Source organism: Scomber japonicus, chromosome 15 (genome assembly GCF_027409825.1).
Source record: "Scomber japonicus isolate fScoJap1 chromosome 15, fScoJap1.pri, whole genome shotgun sequence".
NCBI classification, from domain to species: domain Eukaryota; kingdom Metazoa; phylum Chordata; class Actinopteri; order Scombriformes; family Scombridae; genus Scomber; species Scomber japonicus.
Genome location: NC_070592.1, coordinates 25341778 through 25356497, shown reverse-complemented (window position 1 = coordinate 25356497; position 14720 = coordinate 25341778). Strand labels below are relative to the sequence as shown.

General features: G+C 41.4%; 2 protein-coding genes across 2 annotated transcripts; both read right to left on the bottom strand.

Moving 5' to 3' along the window:
- Positions 1-1537: 1537 nt before the first annotated feature.
- On the bottom strand, positions 1538-3052 carry tpbga (trophoblast glycoprotein a). Its single transcript, XM_053334612.1, has 2 exons — positions 2793-3052; positions 1538-2493 (listed from the first exon to the last, which is right to left on the bottom strand). The coding sequence occupies exons 1-2, from the start codon at positions 3050-3052 to the stop codon at positions 1653-1655; spliced, it is 1101 nt and encodes a 366-aa protein (XP_053190587.1). The 3' UTR covers positions 1538-1652.
- Positions 3053-4219: 1167 nt separating this feature from the next.
- On the bottom strand, positions 4220-12853 carry tmem222b (transmembrane protein 222b). Its single transcript, XM_053334605.1, has 6 exons — positions 12713-12853; positions 11590-11674; positions 10745-10776; positions 9303-9399; positions 9091-9221; positions 4220-7688 (listed from the first exon to the last, which is right to left on the bottom strand). The coding sequence occupies exons 1-6, from the start codon at positions 12829-12831 to the stop codon at positions 7601-7603; spliced, it is 552 nt and encodes a 183-aa protein (XP_053190580.1). The 5' UTR covers positions 12832-12853; the 3' UTR covers positions 4220-7600.
- Between the last annotated feature and the right edge of the window lie 1867 nt (positions 12854-14720).

Below are 14720 nucleotides of genomic sequence, written 5' to 3'. Positions count from 1 at the left end.
GCGTCTCGACATCCGAGCCACCCTTTGTGCCAGCAGTACGAGCCTCAATTGTTTTCTCCTCTGCGACTAAATGCCTGTCTTAATGTGGTTCTTGCAGCTTGGAGAAATGATACCTACTGAAAAAAACACAAGATTACATTTGGGCTAAATGAGTATACAGACATCGTGACTTTCTGAAGCTTTATTGTGACATTACACATGCAGGAAAATGGCTCTGCGTTATAAACATTTTTGGATCGCTATCGGAGGAGTTTGGAGAACATCTTAAGAGGATGCTACTTTGGCTTCGAACAATGAGAGGCTGTTTCAGTTAACTCCAGACCTCTTTTCCTCTCCCCCCCTTTCCAAATACATAGATAGCAATTTGGGCAATAAACAATTTAGGGAATGGAAGCTTGCCATCTCTTCTCTCTGTCTGTGTTTGTCTCACATTAGTGGCATCAAAAGGCCACAAAGAAATGAGCTGTAATTTTCATGTAGCTGTTTAGAAAAACAGGGATGACACATGACATTTAAGATAAGATGTCTTTGGTTTTGGGATTCATTCAGTGTGAGGTTAAAATGTACATCTGTGGATTTCTGTGCCACCCCTCCACATAACAACTTCCACTACAAAAACACACTTTTCCTGACATAAAAGAGAAAAACCAAAAAGGTTGAAGGACAGTTTCATAAGGCTCCCTCATCATCTGGTCAGAGCAAAACTGCTTGAATGAAACAATGTAGCTGGTGTTTCAGAATCATCTGTATCTTATCACTGGGAGAAAAAAAATCCTCTAAACAGAAAAACGTGGAGACTTTTCCTTCAAAGAGCCTCAAGAGCGGCTGTTGTCTTTAAAGGAGGAGGGAGATTGCTTTCAGCGGCCTCGGCCTGCGACTGGTTCTCATCATTTTGACAATAAAACTCAAGGAGTTGAAACAAAGCAAGGCTTCATGAAAAAAAAGGAGAGGAGAAGAGAGGAGAGGGGGGAAAAAATGAGGGGGCGAGGATATTCCCGCTGGTCTGTGCTGAACTGCCCCCCTCCCCAGCCACCCTTCCAATGCAACGAGCCAGAGAAGAGCAGAGTGGTGATTTTAGGAGAGCTTTGGAAAGGCTTTTGGAGGCTTAATTCCTCTCTGGCACCCTGGGGCTGGAAGGACGGGGGGACCAAAGGGCTTGAAACGGTTCAAAGATGAATGAGTGATTGTGCTTTGAATTCCCAGAGGTTTGTTTTCATAGTGTCAGGATTTTATTGCAGCGTTTTGTTGCATTTTTTTAGTTTTTTTTACAAGCTAAATATGAGTCAAGATCTCACACAGAATGCTGAATGAGTGTACCATGTAGAAAGAGAGGAAACACAATACCTTGCTGACTTCAGGCACTTATTGTTGCTCTAATCTGCACATAAAGAGCAGCCATGAATATAAGAAATATCAGTCAATGAGCTCCCTTAATAACATTTGTCTCCATCTAAGGTATTCTGTTAAAAGAGCGTATTAGTGAGGAACGATGAGGCAGTGCATGCTTAAACCAACAAAGCTAAAAGATTAACACTATTGTATGTATATATTTACAGATAGATCTGTACATTTTTTACACTTTTCTACTGATGAATGCATTAGAAAAAAACGTCCTTAAGAAAACACACCAGTGGTGATTGTCCTGTCACACATCAGCGTTCGTCGAGACCTGACAACCTTGGGTCAGAGTCGATCTCGAAGCGATAGTGGTAACCTTCCCACACCTCCCTGCAGGCGTCACGCATGTCATAGATCCGCTTCTTGATGCCCTTACGGTTGAGATAGAGTACAAAGAGGAAAATGAGGCCGATGAAACCCAGGACTATACCCAAGAAGACATAAGAGGTCTGCAGAGCAAGGTCCGCCCCTGCATCCCTCTGGTGGCATCCCAGAGTCAGCGTCCCCAAGGCGAGCAGGGAGGTGTTCCTCATGTCGGCCGGGACGGAGCACACCAGGCTCTCAATGTCCCTGATGCGTTCCTGTGATCTGTTGAGCCACATGGTAAAAGCTTCGATCCCGCAAGTGCACGTGAACGGGTTTTCCCCCAGCAGCAGCTCGGCTCTGGGAAGCGAGTCCAGCTCTTGCAGACCCTCGTCGGTCAAGGTCTTGAGGGCGTTGAGGGTCAGGTCCAGCTGTTCCAGGCGCTCCAGGCCAGAGAGGGTGGAGTTGTGGATGGATACCAGGGAGTTATTGGAAAGCTGAAGCCTCTGCAGGTTTGTCAAGTGGGAGAAGATGCGCGAAGGTAAGTAGATGAGGCTGTTGTGCGAAAGGTCCAGACCCTGAAGGTTCCACAGGGAGCTCCAGCGGAGAGAGGTGGCCAGGTCCATCACTGACGAGTGGTTGTAGAGGGCCCGGCTCAGGTTGAGCTCCCGCATGGACTGGTTCAGGACGGTGAAGGCTTCGGGGTGAATGACAGCCAGCTGGTTGTTGCTCAGATCCAGAGAACGAAGGCTGCGGAGTCCGGAGAAGGTGTGGGATTCCACCTCGCTGATTCTGGAATTGAGTAGATTTAAGAGATGTCATCCCACACTTTAAAAACAACTTACACAACAAAAAAAGTGTGAAAAAATGCCAGGATGGTTTATTTTGAACACTGGCATCATTTAAATACACATGGAAGCACACAAAGGCTGTTTCTAGTGTTTAAATGTAGAAATCTGCTTAGCTACTGTGTTTCAGGGAGAACTGATGACTAAACAGGAATTTGCCAGTGACACCAATGGAGATCAGATTTGTCCTGTATGCATTAAAACATGCTGGCTTTGCATTAAAAGGAGGCACAGGAGTCTTACCTGTTATTGCTCAGGGACAGGTTGGTCACATTCTCCAATCCTTTGAAAGACTCCGGACCGATTCGACTGATCTGATTCCCGGTTATGAACAGATTCCTGGTGTATCCCGGGATCCCGATCGGGATACTTCGCAGATCTTTAGAGACGCACTTCACGGTATGAGCCGCCTCGGAACATTCACAACGAGGAGGACACGATGCGTAAACAGAGCCGAGCAGCGCGCAGAAAACAATGCGCTGAGCCAGAATCAGATCCAGCATGTTGGATTGAAACAAAGTGTTGCAGTCAGAGAGTGGCAAAGCAACAAAAAAAAAACACAAAATGGGAAAAAACACACACAACACACACACACACTCGGGGAAGGAGTAAATGAAACGATCAGCTCCTCCAAGACATCATTATCATCTGCTGTCCCGGCTGGGAATGCGCTTCAACTTTGCATCTCTGCAAAGAGTGTGGCCGGGAGGCAGGGGCTGATTTCCATGAGAACAAAACTGGGGGTCGTGCTGATCAGAGGGGGCTTTTTGATCCTTTGCCGTGGCTAAGCGGGGCGTCGCTTCTTCTCCAACAATGAAGTTAAAACGACCATCCACTAGTAGTGCAATGATCTGCGGGGAGGGGCTTTTTCCTCCTGCCCCCTGCTCCCCGTCCCATCCTCCAGATCTGCCTCTCAGCCTCTGCTGGCATCAAGGATGGATGAGGAGGAGAAAGTGGAGGAGCTGTCAGCTTTATTTCTCTACATTATATTCACGGTTTTATCCATGTGCACATAATATGATTTAATATGATCATATGGAAAGAATAGGTTACACTTCCTATACCTGAGCATGAGCTTAACCCACATTTTATATTAATTATATTCTATAATAATAATAGTTTTCTATAGCAAAAGTCTTATCAGGGAACAGTTGAGAATATGTGATCATTTATTGTACTTTCTAAACATTTTCATTTCTATTAGGGTTTCCAGGAGGTTTGTGAATGTCTAGATTTGCTTCACTCATAGTGTTTAGTGAATTTGATGTCCCCTTGTCATTCCCACCTACCCAGGTGGTATGGTAACCTGGTGGGGGGAGGGGTGTTTAGGGGCCAGACTGCAAAGCCTTTGATCCCGCTTGTGTTAAATACTGTGATGCCCTGCAGGATAATGGCCATTCAGCGAGACTCTTAGCCGATTGATAGTAAAGTATCAAAGCTGCCACGGCTTCCCCTTTCCTCTATGTGTATTCTGACAACTTCTAATGATTATTACAAGAAGTGCTTCTCAGTGTATCTGTGGAAACTTCAAAGGGGGGAGGAAGACTTTGCCTTTCATGGCTCGGGCAGCCTTGAAATCCTAACATCATCCCTACTGTTGACAGCCTTGATGAAACACAGTTGTCATAATTCAATGATGGAATCCAAGAAAGAAAAACTCCACAAACTCCTACAATAATAGACATCTTTATTGGTATTATAGCTGTAAGTCATAAACACATTCATAGTTCACACAGTCACTTGCAGGATTTTTAAAATTCCCCATGAGCTAGATGATCTGCAGCATAAAAGATATTTCAGGGGGGATTAGAGAAACAAAAGAGGGTTTTTTTGAAATTGCAGACTGGTATAAGTATATATGGATAGTGGCACTAATAATAGCATCCCAACTGTCTTTTGTCAACAGGCTGAATTGCTGGGACCACAGGTCTCCACATTCCTGGACCTGGCTCTTGGATACAACAAGGCACCGCAGCAGGCAACGTCTCAACCATTCAAAATGATCTCAAGCTGAATATGGCGTTCTTGCACATGCACCCTCATGAAGGATCGGCATATCTCTCCTCCTAAAAATATACATGTATACGTCCGAAGCGGTAAACCGATGACAACGCTGAACAAAAATGTCAAAAGCAGAGTTTAATCAACGGATCTCAAAAGAGCTATTCATTCATTTACCTTTTCATAGCTCCCGACGTGTGATGAATGAGCCGTTTCACTAAAGAACAAGTTACATATTCAAAAGACACAGTATGAGTTGTTCTACCCCATTTTTCCAACATTTAAGCGCAATTACAGGAGGTTATTTTCACTTCTCTTGTTTGTTTTTACAGGTTATTTTCCACATCCACGATTTGGACAGAGATGTAAAAATGTCACTGTTGAGTTTGAGGTGTAAAGAGCATATTTCCAGATTAAATTTTATATATATATTTTAAAACACATGCTACTTTTAATAACATCAATCTAGGGCTACCAGTATGCTACTTGTATGGTCCAAAATCACAATTTCCCAATAATGTAGAAGATAGATACTTGTAAATTTGTATTTACAACAGGAGGATTTCCTCTTAATAGTTACAAATGACGAGGACCTTAAAGCCCTGAAGTCACAGTTAAAAAAAATGTAAAAAATGTCTTCAAAAGTTTCCACTTTCCATCCCCCTCTTTCCAATTGTAACCCGTCATTTGAACGCTTTGAGAAAATGACTCTGTAGCTCTAATCTACAGAATCGGTCAGCCTTTTGCCTCCAATTAACATTAACATACAAAGGCCTGTTACAGTCTGCTTTATTATTTATACCTGCTAATATTTACCAGCAATCACAGAAAACTTGTAATCTTAAGTGATTAAGAGAGAGAAAAAAAAGATGTGGAGTAATAAACCTAGAAGCTGAATCGCTGGGCGGTTAGCTGCCATGATATATGCAGCTGATTAATCAAGAAGCCACAGCATGAGTCAAACATCAACTTCTCTTTCAAACTACTTCATAGTTTTGCATGCATGCAATACACACATGCTGGCATGCAATCATATGCTCTCCATCCAATCTCACACACACACACAATCATACACTCATTCAGGCACGAAACTGCTTCAATGCAAAGCAGAGATGAGATATGCGGAAGATTAAACCGTACGAGTGGCGCGGTCAAGTTTAGCAAAGTATATAAAGAGCACCTGGTGTACAGTGTAAATGTGTGTTCAAATATTTACAGGCAACATGGGTGAAACACACACACACGCAAAGAGGCCACGGAATATATCTGCTTTCGATGCGTTAGCCCTCAACCTTTACTATGGAAAACCCAAAAAACCCAACAACAACAAAAAAAAACTGATTTTAATTTGAAAAGCTCTCACTTAAATGACATCTACTTTGGATTATTGCAGGATGTCGGCCACTTGTGTATCAAAGCTTTGTGAAAACGGATCTGACATTTCACGATGACCTTCGAATCTGATCTGCAGAGGTGGAAAAAACAGCAGGAGCGACGCTGGCAGGGCGCTGGAAGAGGAGTTGGGGGGGGGGGGGGGTAATTCAGCAAGTGAGGTTGGGGAGGGGAGGGGGTGTTGGTAGTAGTGAGCGTGAAAACCTGAGGATCCTGGCTACCTGCTGCTTTCTGGCAGCACCGCAGACAAAGAGAGGGCTCAACACTTTTTTTTTTTTTTCCTTCTTTCTTGTTTGATTGCAAACAATGAGGGGATTTGAATCTACTCACGACAGCCATGGCAACTGATTTCGAGTGCCAACCATCATGTGGAATTAATGGATTTTTAAAAAGAAACGAGTCAAAGATAAGCATACAGGGTCGTTTTTAGGCACTGACTCAACTGGAAATTGCTCAACGAAATTACTCATGAAAAACAGAGCATTTCTCAGGTTGAACGAAATAGAAGTCAACACACTCTTCTTTCAATCATTATAAAGTAATCAATGAACCTTTTAACTAAAAAGAGAAATAAAAATTGAAGGACACAGTTTATGTTGGTCTATTCTCCCATCTTGGCACAAGTATAGAAAACCAAATGGAGCTTTACTATTGTGTTAAGTTTCTCCAGGTATTTTTCACAGCCACATGCATTGAGGTTGCTACAATCATTGCACTGATGATCTGTAGTATGAAAACATTTATTGTAAACCTATTTTTACCGTAGTACCATGAGGTGATCCGTTTGAAAAATACATAATGCAAACACGTCTCTGAGAAAATATTTCTTTTTTTCTAGAAGATGCAGACTTTTTCGGATATCACGCGGAGTTAAAGACTGAAAAATGCTGTAAGAAACACAGAGAGAGAGAGAGAGAGGGGGGGGAAAAAAAGCACAATAATACAAACTTGCTCCGGCGTATTTCGGTTTAAGTCGCGGCGCTGTGGAAGAGCTACGTTAAATCGAGCATGAAACGCGATAAATTCCCTAGAAAGGCAGCTAATTGACTTAACATGTTTGTGCTCTCCGGTAGAAAAAAACAAAAAAGGCATTCGGGAAGCACTGAATCATGAGATTACGAGGATCTCAATCCATTACAAAGTAAGATCGCTCCAAATCCGAAAAGCAAGGCATGGATGTGTTTCCTTCGAGAGAATTCGACACTGACCTAGGAATCGTGCTACCGAACTTCTAGACTTTGCAGGTGCTGGTAGCTTAAACCTGCTTTTAAGCTTTCTTTAATCCATTAAGTGTGTTTGTGTGGTCCTGTTAGTTGCAGTGGTGGTGGAAATGAGGAGGAGGAGGGGGGGGGGGGTGGTCAGTCCCTTCTCTCAAAATAAATGAATATAGATGAATGTCTGTCACTAAGGCCGTTCCAGCTCCACCACTGGAGTAATGCCAGTAACAAGGGTCGCCTGCTTTCCACAGACCAAACATGTGTTGGTATACATGTGTTGGACGCCTTCTCTTGGGAGGTGAGTAGTCTTTTATTTCCTCGCTCGACGCCGTGTGATGCCCCTTTCCTCTCCCCCTCCCCCCCCTTGATGTTTAATAGGTCAGCCCCACATACATCAGACCTGTGGGGGTTCCGCTTTTGTCGTGAACCTGCCTTCCCAGGTCACCGCAGGTTGATGGCCAGGGCCACCGTGAGGATGATGCCCATGAGCATCAGGAAAGGCAGCCAGGTCTTCAGGAAGCCGGCACAGCTGGATGGAAGAGAAACACCCGCAGAGAAGAAGAAGAAGGAGAGCGAGAGAGAGAGAGAGAGAGAGAGAGAGAGAGAGAGAGAGAGAGAGAGAGAGAGAGAGAGAGAGAGAGAGAGAGAGAGAGAGAGAGAGAGAGAGAGAGAGAGAGAGAGAGAGAGAGAGAGAGAGAGAGAGAGAGAAAATGGAGAGAAGGTGAGGAAATGAGCACAGGGGTGGTGAAACAGCATTAATCACATTTTTTGTACAATTTCCTCCCATCCTGTCCTGGGAGTGTCCTGCTGAAGTGGGGGGGAATATGTCATCGAGATCACACTGCTGGCTTGTAACCATGGCAACTGTGTCAGTATAGACAATATGCAATGATGTCACTTTTCCCCCCACATAGACCTCCCCATTCACCACTGCCGAGTGACATAAGCAGTGACTGGTATGTCTGGAGGGAGCTGCGATAGATGGAAGCACACAAATATCTGCAAACCAGAGAGCTGCTGGGATGTGTAGTCCATTCCTGCAACACCAGTATTAAAAAAAAAGGCCTACTGGAGGAATGTCCTATATACGCTCTTAATACTCCTCCAAGAATCAGGGCTCTCTCTCTTTTCTTGGGTCCAACAGGTTCAAGGCATACCTGTGAAATCATGCCCGAGCCCCTGGGATCCCGGAGAGAAACCTCATTCACAAGCTTCAGCCCTACTTCTTACAGCGGCTTTGAAGACAGCAGCTGTGGATTACTGTACAGGGGGGCTTGTGTTGTATCAGCTTTTAAAAACAGACCATGTTCTATGATTTCAAGACTGAAGATGTTACGTTTTTGTAGTATATCTGTACTGCTACTAGTATTTGCTGTGAGTGTGTGGTAGAAACTTGCCTAAGACCAATGAAACTCTTAATACACAGCCTGGTGTCAACAGTTGAAGCACTTGCAAAGCAATTCTGAGCACTAATAGTGGGATTTATGGCAAAACATCTCATCTAACTGGCTGCTAAAGTAGGATGTCACTCAACTACAATATGCTAAACTATTAATTTATACACTTAATGCTGTAGGAAAAGTATAATACTTGCCATTGTGTTAGCATCACTCCAGGAGACAGGATTTGAAGGCAAAACAATGACTATGACTTAAAAGTGCCAACTCTTAGCTTTAATTTGAGGATGCTCATGTACCACAGCAGAGGATCTATATAGGACAGTTGGTATTTTCCCTGGTGACACTCTGTACGGTCTGTACTGCTGCCATCTTCTCTTTGTACTTGTTTCTGCTGTTGAGGCGTGCTGATAGGTTTGTTGGGTCACACTAACTAAAGCAACTAAACATCAACTGCCCAAAAATAGCCCGTGTTTAAAAACTGGACCCTGAAACAGTTTTTCCAAAGGTCCAACACGTTCCCCCTTTCCTTACCTCACGTGCTTTCCGTGAATCAGAGCGAGGAGGCAAAGGTTGATCATGTTCCACGAGGTGCTGTTTTCGTATCGCATCAGATTCAGAGCCATGGCGACGTGCGAGTGACAGTTGTCGCAGCAGAGGTTGTGCTAAAGAGAAAAAACAGCTCAAGTCATTACCAATGTAGCGCTTCTATCGAGTATATAGAAGGCACAAATCAACCTAATTACCATCCTGTGCTTGTACTCCTCTGAAGCGTCGTGCACCGCTGTGTCCCAGGCGTTAGAGCCACTTGCGTAGACTTTGCTAACGTCAAGCATCCAGTACCTTCAATTCAAGAGACAAGCTTGATTGTATTGTTGTGTTGGTTGGATGAGACGTGGGTCCTGTTCCATAAAGCAGGATTACTAAATAAACCAGGCTTATTTCGTTAGTCTGGCTCATTTTCCAGCAGATCCAGTTCCATAAAGCAAGCTCAGCATAGTTCAAGCTCAGTTACCACGGCAACTTACACTGGCAAACTAACCTGGTCCTGGCCAGGCTTAGCCTGAGTTGCTGCTTAGTCTTGACATTGACCTGAGAGAAATGATTTACTATATATACTCATATGTATAGGCCAGGGTGTATAAATATATTTATCAAGTGGGAGAAGTAAGTATTGAACGCGTCAACATTGTTTTCAGTAAATATATTTCCAATGAGGATACTCACATGAAAATCTCACCAGACTCTGGTATTAACTCAAGAAATCCACACATATAGAGAAATCAAAATATTAAAGCCCATACATAAAGTTATGTTTAATAAATGGAATGAAAAGCAAAGACTTTCCCCAAGACCTTCACAACCTGAATGTTTCAAAACATTTCAATGGAACTGGTTACAGATGGATTTAAAAATATCTGAAGCTTCCAGTAAGGACTGTTGGGGCCATTATCTGGAAGTGGAAGGAACACTCCACCCTCAGCCACACACAGGAACTCCTTGCAAGATTTCTGACCAGGGAGTCAGAAGGTTGGTCAGAAGAGTAGCTCTACAGCCAAGGGGCATTTGGAAAGACCTCCAGAAAGACTTGGATCCAGTACAACTGATACAGAGAAAACAATAGGCAATGCACACCAACGCCATGGCCTCTTTGGAATTTTTGAATAAATATGGGTCAAACACTCCACAAAAACAACATTTTTGTCATCAAATGTCAGGCTAAAATTAAAAAGTATTTAGGGTGTTTTCACAGCTCCCAAATGTAAAAATGGGTCAAATTTGACCCTGAATAGTATGTAAGGGTTAAAGCAACATTTGGACAAGCCTATGAAATACTGAGAACATCACATCACAGCATATGGAAGCTGTCATTACAAACAAAGGATCCTCCACTAAGTATTAAATACATTTCAGTTAGCCTGTTGTTTTTTCCTGTGTCATTCCACTTTATTACACAAAACTTTATTCATGTTTTGATTTCTTCATATATTTATATGTGTGGATTTCTTGAGTTAATACCAAAGTCTGGATAGAATTTCATTTTAATGTCCTCATTAGGAATATTCAATACTTATTTCCACCATTGTACACACACACATAACCCACATATGTGTTCATGATATCTCACATTGAGCTTGCTTCATGGAACGGACCCCTGGTTCACTAAAATGTCACACAGTTTACTTACTTTGTTGGTCTTCCAAAAGCCATGTTGTCCTCCTGCAAAACAAGAGACAATGTTAAATACTGATCATTATTTCTGTCCACTGTTACTTTAAGTGATTGTGTATCAAATGTGAAGACCGCAATTATATTGACACAATTTTGGAGTTTTTAGGAACCATAATATGTAGTTATGGTTTTAGCAGTAAGATTTTATGAAATGTGCCTCCAATCCTGTTTGCTTGTATTGACCCTCAGGTTTGTGTTGCAGCAAAATGAGTCAAAGTAAGAATTGTAAAGCGACAAGTTGGACCAACAGAGAAAGAGCTCAGATAATAACTACATCTATATTTTACAGTTACGTATTTAGGAATTATACTTTCCTACAAGTGTGGATCATAATGAAGTATTTCTGAAAATAATTACAGATTTGGTATCTTTATCACACTGTGTGTAAAACAGCAGAAAAAGAGTCTGTCAGTTTAATCAGCTTAATGCCAAAACCATATTGCAATGTTTGGTTTGCGTCTTTACTTAAGGAATCTTCATCAATCAGTATCAGTGTTTCTGGGTGTTTCTGGGTCAAAAGGGGCATGAAACACAGCTGTAGGGTTGGGTATCAAAATCCATATTAGTATTCCCAAAATTAAAGTGGGGATACTTGAAAAAACATATTACTTTGTATGTGAAGGAGCAGGTTACTAAACTTTTCAGAACCTTCTTTACGCATTGGGTGTTGGATGCTCTAAATGTACAGTAGGTTTTCAGTGGAGAATTCCCAAAGCTCCATATATTCATTTGACATATAGCCAACAATATTTTCTCAAAAATGATGTATGTAAACCTCACAGCACTACAGTCATTACTCACTGAGACAAAGTAAGGTCCGGCAAAGTCCCGGATGACACCGGTGGAAGTGCAGATTCCCATGTGTCCGATGAATGGAAACAGCCATCTGAATAAAAACAACAAGCAAAGTTAACATTATTACATAAAACAACAAGCAAACATGACAGAAAGATTAATATACATGTACTTGACAAAACATCTATATTACTTCAATATTGTGATGTGAGACTAGATATCATCTTTAATATTGGATAGTGTGATATTTAAAAATGGCATAAGTGTTGTCTTTTCTTGGTTTTAGAGCCTGAATAATAATAATAATAATAATAATAATGCATTTTAATTAAAGACACCTTTCAAATCACTCAAGGACACCTTACACACATAACACAAAAACAGCATATCAAACAATATAAATCACGTAACATTGATGTGGAAGTTAGTGCAATTATGCAAAGATAAATAAATAAATATGAGATATTTGGTCAGAAATATTGTGATATTTGATTCTGTCCATATCAGCCATCCCTATACTAATATGAAATGATTACTATTAACTCTTTAAACTTATTGTAGTTAGGAGTATGACTCATATCTACACCTCAGTCTACAGACTCACACTTGATCAGATGACCAGAAACTCACACATTACACAACTGTAAACACTGTTGCATGAGAGAGCCACCAACACACACCCAAACACACACATTCAGAGCCATAGTTTGTGACTCATATACAATAACAGTATGGTTTTGATAGTGTTGACAGTTACAAATGCTTTAGACCAATGTAATTAACATATACAAACACGTCCTTTAAGAACTTAAAACTGTTAGATGAAAACCTTGTTTATGTTTTGTTTAAGTTGGTGTTGTTTAATGTTCTGTCAAATTATAAGCATTAATATACACCGAAATGTGTAATTTACAGTATCCTCACAACCATTACACGTTGTGAGTTGAAATAGGTGACTGTGGCTTTTATTTAAAGCCCACCAACAGGTTTATTAAAGTGTATCAGCAACAGGATGCAGTTGTAACGTTACGTCTGGCAGCTAGCTAACGTTAGCATCACGTCAACGTTAGCTCATGAAGCCGTCACTTCGTCCCATGTCCGACCTGCGACACCGGCGGAGATAACTCACGATAACACGGGGATGGGAGTCCACACGATACAGTACGGGTAGCGGCTGGCCTCTGGGTTCATTTTCTCTGACGCTATGTGGTAATTCCTCATGGTGTCTTTTTCCATAACATCCGCCATCACCAGCTGTGGAAAATGAACTTCATTTGTCCCACTTACAGATGCGTCAAGTTAACCACGAACACCGAATACCACCGGAAATAAACAGTTCAACCTCAATATACAGCTGACCATTTGTCTGTTTTTTGTAAGAAATATGGGGACAGTCGATGGATTAAACCCGATATATCCAATTAAATATTTGTATTTGTGATTAACCTGGGGAAATTATAACACAAGAGTTGCAGACATATTAATTGAATTAGCATTAAAACATAATTGTTAAGATTACCTTTAAATTTGAAAGAAACAACCGGAAGCTGTACACCTGTTACTGTTATATTTCTTGACGTGAGCAGCAGCTTCCGGGATTTTTGCGAGCCAGCAGGAGGGACAGCTCAATCCAGTAATGTAGTCAAACAATAAACACAACGGTATGTTTCACACACACACACACACACACACACACACACACACACACACACACACACACACACACACACACACACACACACACACACACACACCAGCTTACTTAGATCACTTTTGGGGACATTAGAATAATATTAATTTCCTGGAGATTTACACAAATCCTGACCTAAACCATTACTTTCCCAACCTTAACCTTAACCTAAATCTAAACTTAACCACTGACCCAGAAATAATAAAAATCATCTTTTTCTCAAGTCAGGACACAACTTTTGTCCCCAGTTGGACAACCCATCCACAATTACCTGGTTTAAAGTCTGAAATGTGCTATAAATGTGCCATGTCTTTACATAACCCTAAATTTACTTTAAACCAAGTGTTCGCCCTATGATTAAAGATATAGATTAAGGGGACTTGTTTTTTTGTCTGCAACAATTTTGATCAAAGTAATTTTACAAAAGCTTCTATGTTTCTAGCTTCTTCAATGTGAGGATTTGCTGATTCTCATAGTTTTACATCATCAAGTGAATATTTTTGGTTTATGAAATACCTTATGATGTTTGGACCACATGATCGGTCAACTAATCAAGCATATTTTTGGCCGATTAATCTTAATAAAAAATAATCATCAATTACAGCTGTAATCTTTTTGACCTCATAGGGTCATGTGCATTATTTACAAAAACATCACATAGGCCAGTGGTTCCCAACCTGGGGTCACCATAAGATAATGATCCATTTCAATAGGAGCCAAAATGGTCAATTCAGCTTAGTTAACCCTTTACTTGATGCACATGTGATGCGTGGATAGTCAAAACATTACACAAATATGGGTTATGTTATGGCAAAGTATGTCAGCTCATTTTACTCTTAAGGAACAAGATTACTAATATATAGATATAAGCCTCAATCAAACAGTGTGTGGAACACTGTCACCTGATTGGGTTAAGTATTTAGACAGATCAGCAAAAAAAGCCCTATACATTAAAGGATATGATCAGTATCATAGACATAATCCTGAAATAATACCAAACTAACATATCAACTGGACTTGATCATTTTTGTGACAGGAACAGGTATTTGTTTGGGTATCATGCATCACCTGTGGTTCTACTTTTGCATTTGAACTGTAATGCACATTGTTATCCAAATTCAGTCCTACCACAATGTTTTAATGTGACTTCTTTCCAATTAATTGCAAAAAAGCCACTATTTGTTCTCACACCAGCACAAAGAGAGCTCTCCAGCACAGCAGAGCCAGAGGATTGCAGCTATTGAAGGAGTTATCTATGACAATGGTCGAAACAAAAACAAAGATGAACCCAAGGGATCCGCTGGGGCCCTGTGTACTCCATACTGGATCCCATTAGATGTGACAGGTGATATATTGTGCGAAGGGCAAAAACAAACTACTCAGCAAAAGCAGGGAGACGTTGATAAACGAAGCCACATCGGGCTCATCATCAGGGAGCGCAGGGAAT

Coding starts and splice junctions, on each gene's coding strand:
- tpbga (XM_053334612.1), bottom strand. CDS start 3,052: ATGCTGGATCTGATTCTGGCTCAGCGCATTGTTTTCTGCGCGCTGCTC. Junction 2,494..2,792: donor CTGTCCCTGAGCAATAACAG/GTAAGACTCCTG, acceptor ACTCAATTCCAG/AATCAGCGAGGTGGAATCCC.
- tmem222b (XM_053334605.1), bottom strand. CDS start 12,831: ATGGCGGATGTTATGGAAAAAGACACCATGAGGAATTACCACATAGCG. Junction 11,675..12,712: donor ACTCCCATCCCCGTGTTATC/GTGAGTTATCTC, acceptor GTTTTTATTCAG/ATGGCTGTTTCCATTCATCG. Junction 9,400..10,744: donor GCTTTTGGAAGACCAACAAA/GTAAGTAAACTG, acceptor CTTGAATTGAAG/GTACTGGATGCTTGACGTTA.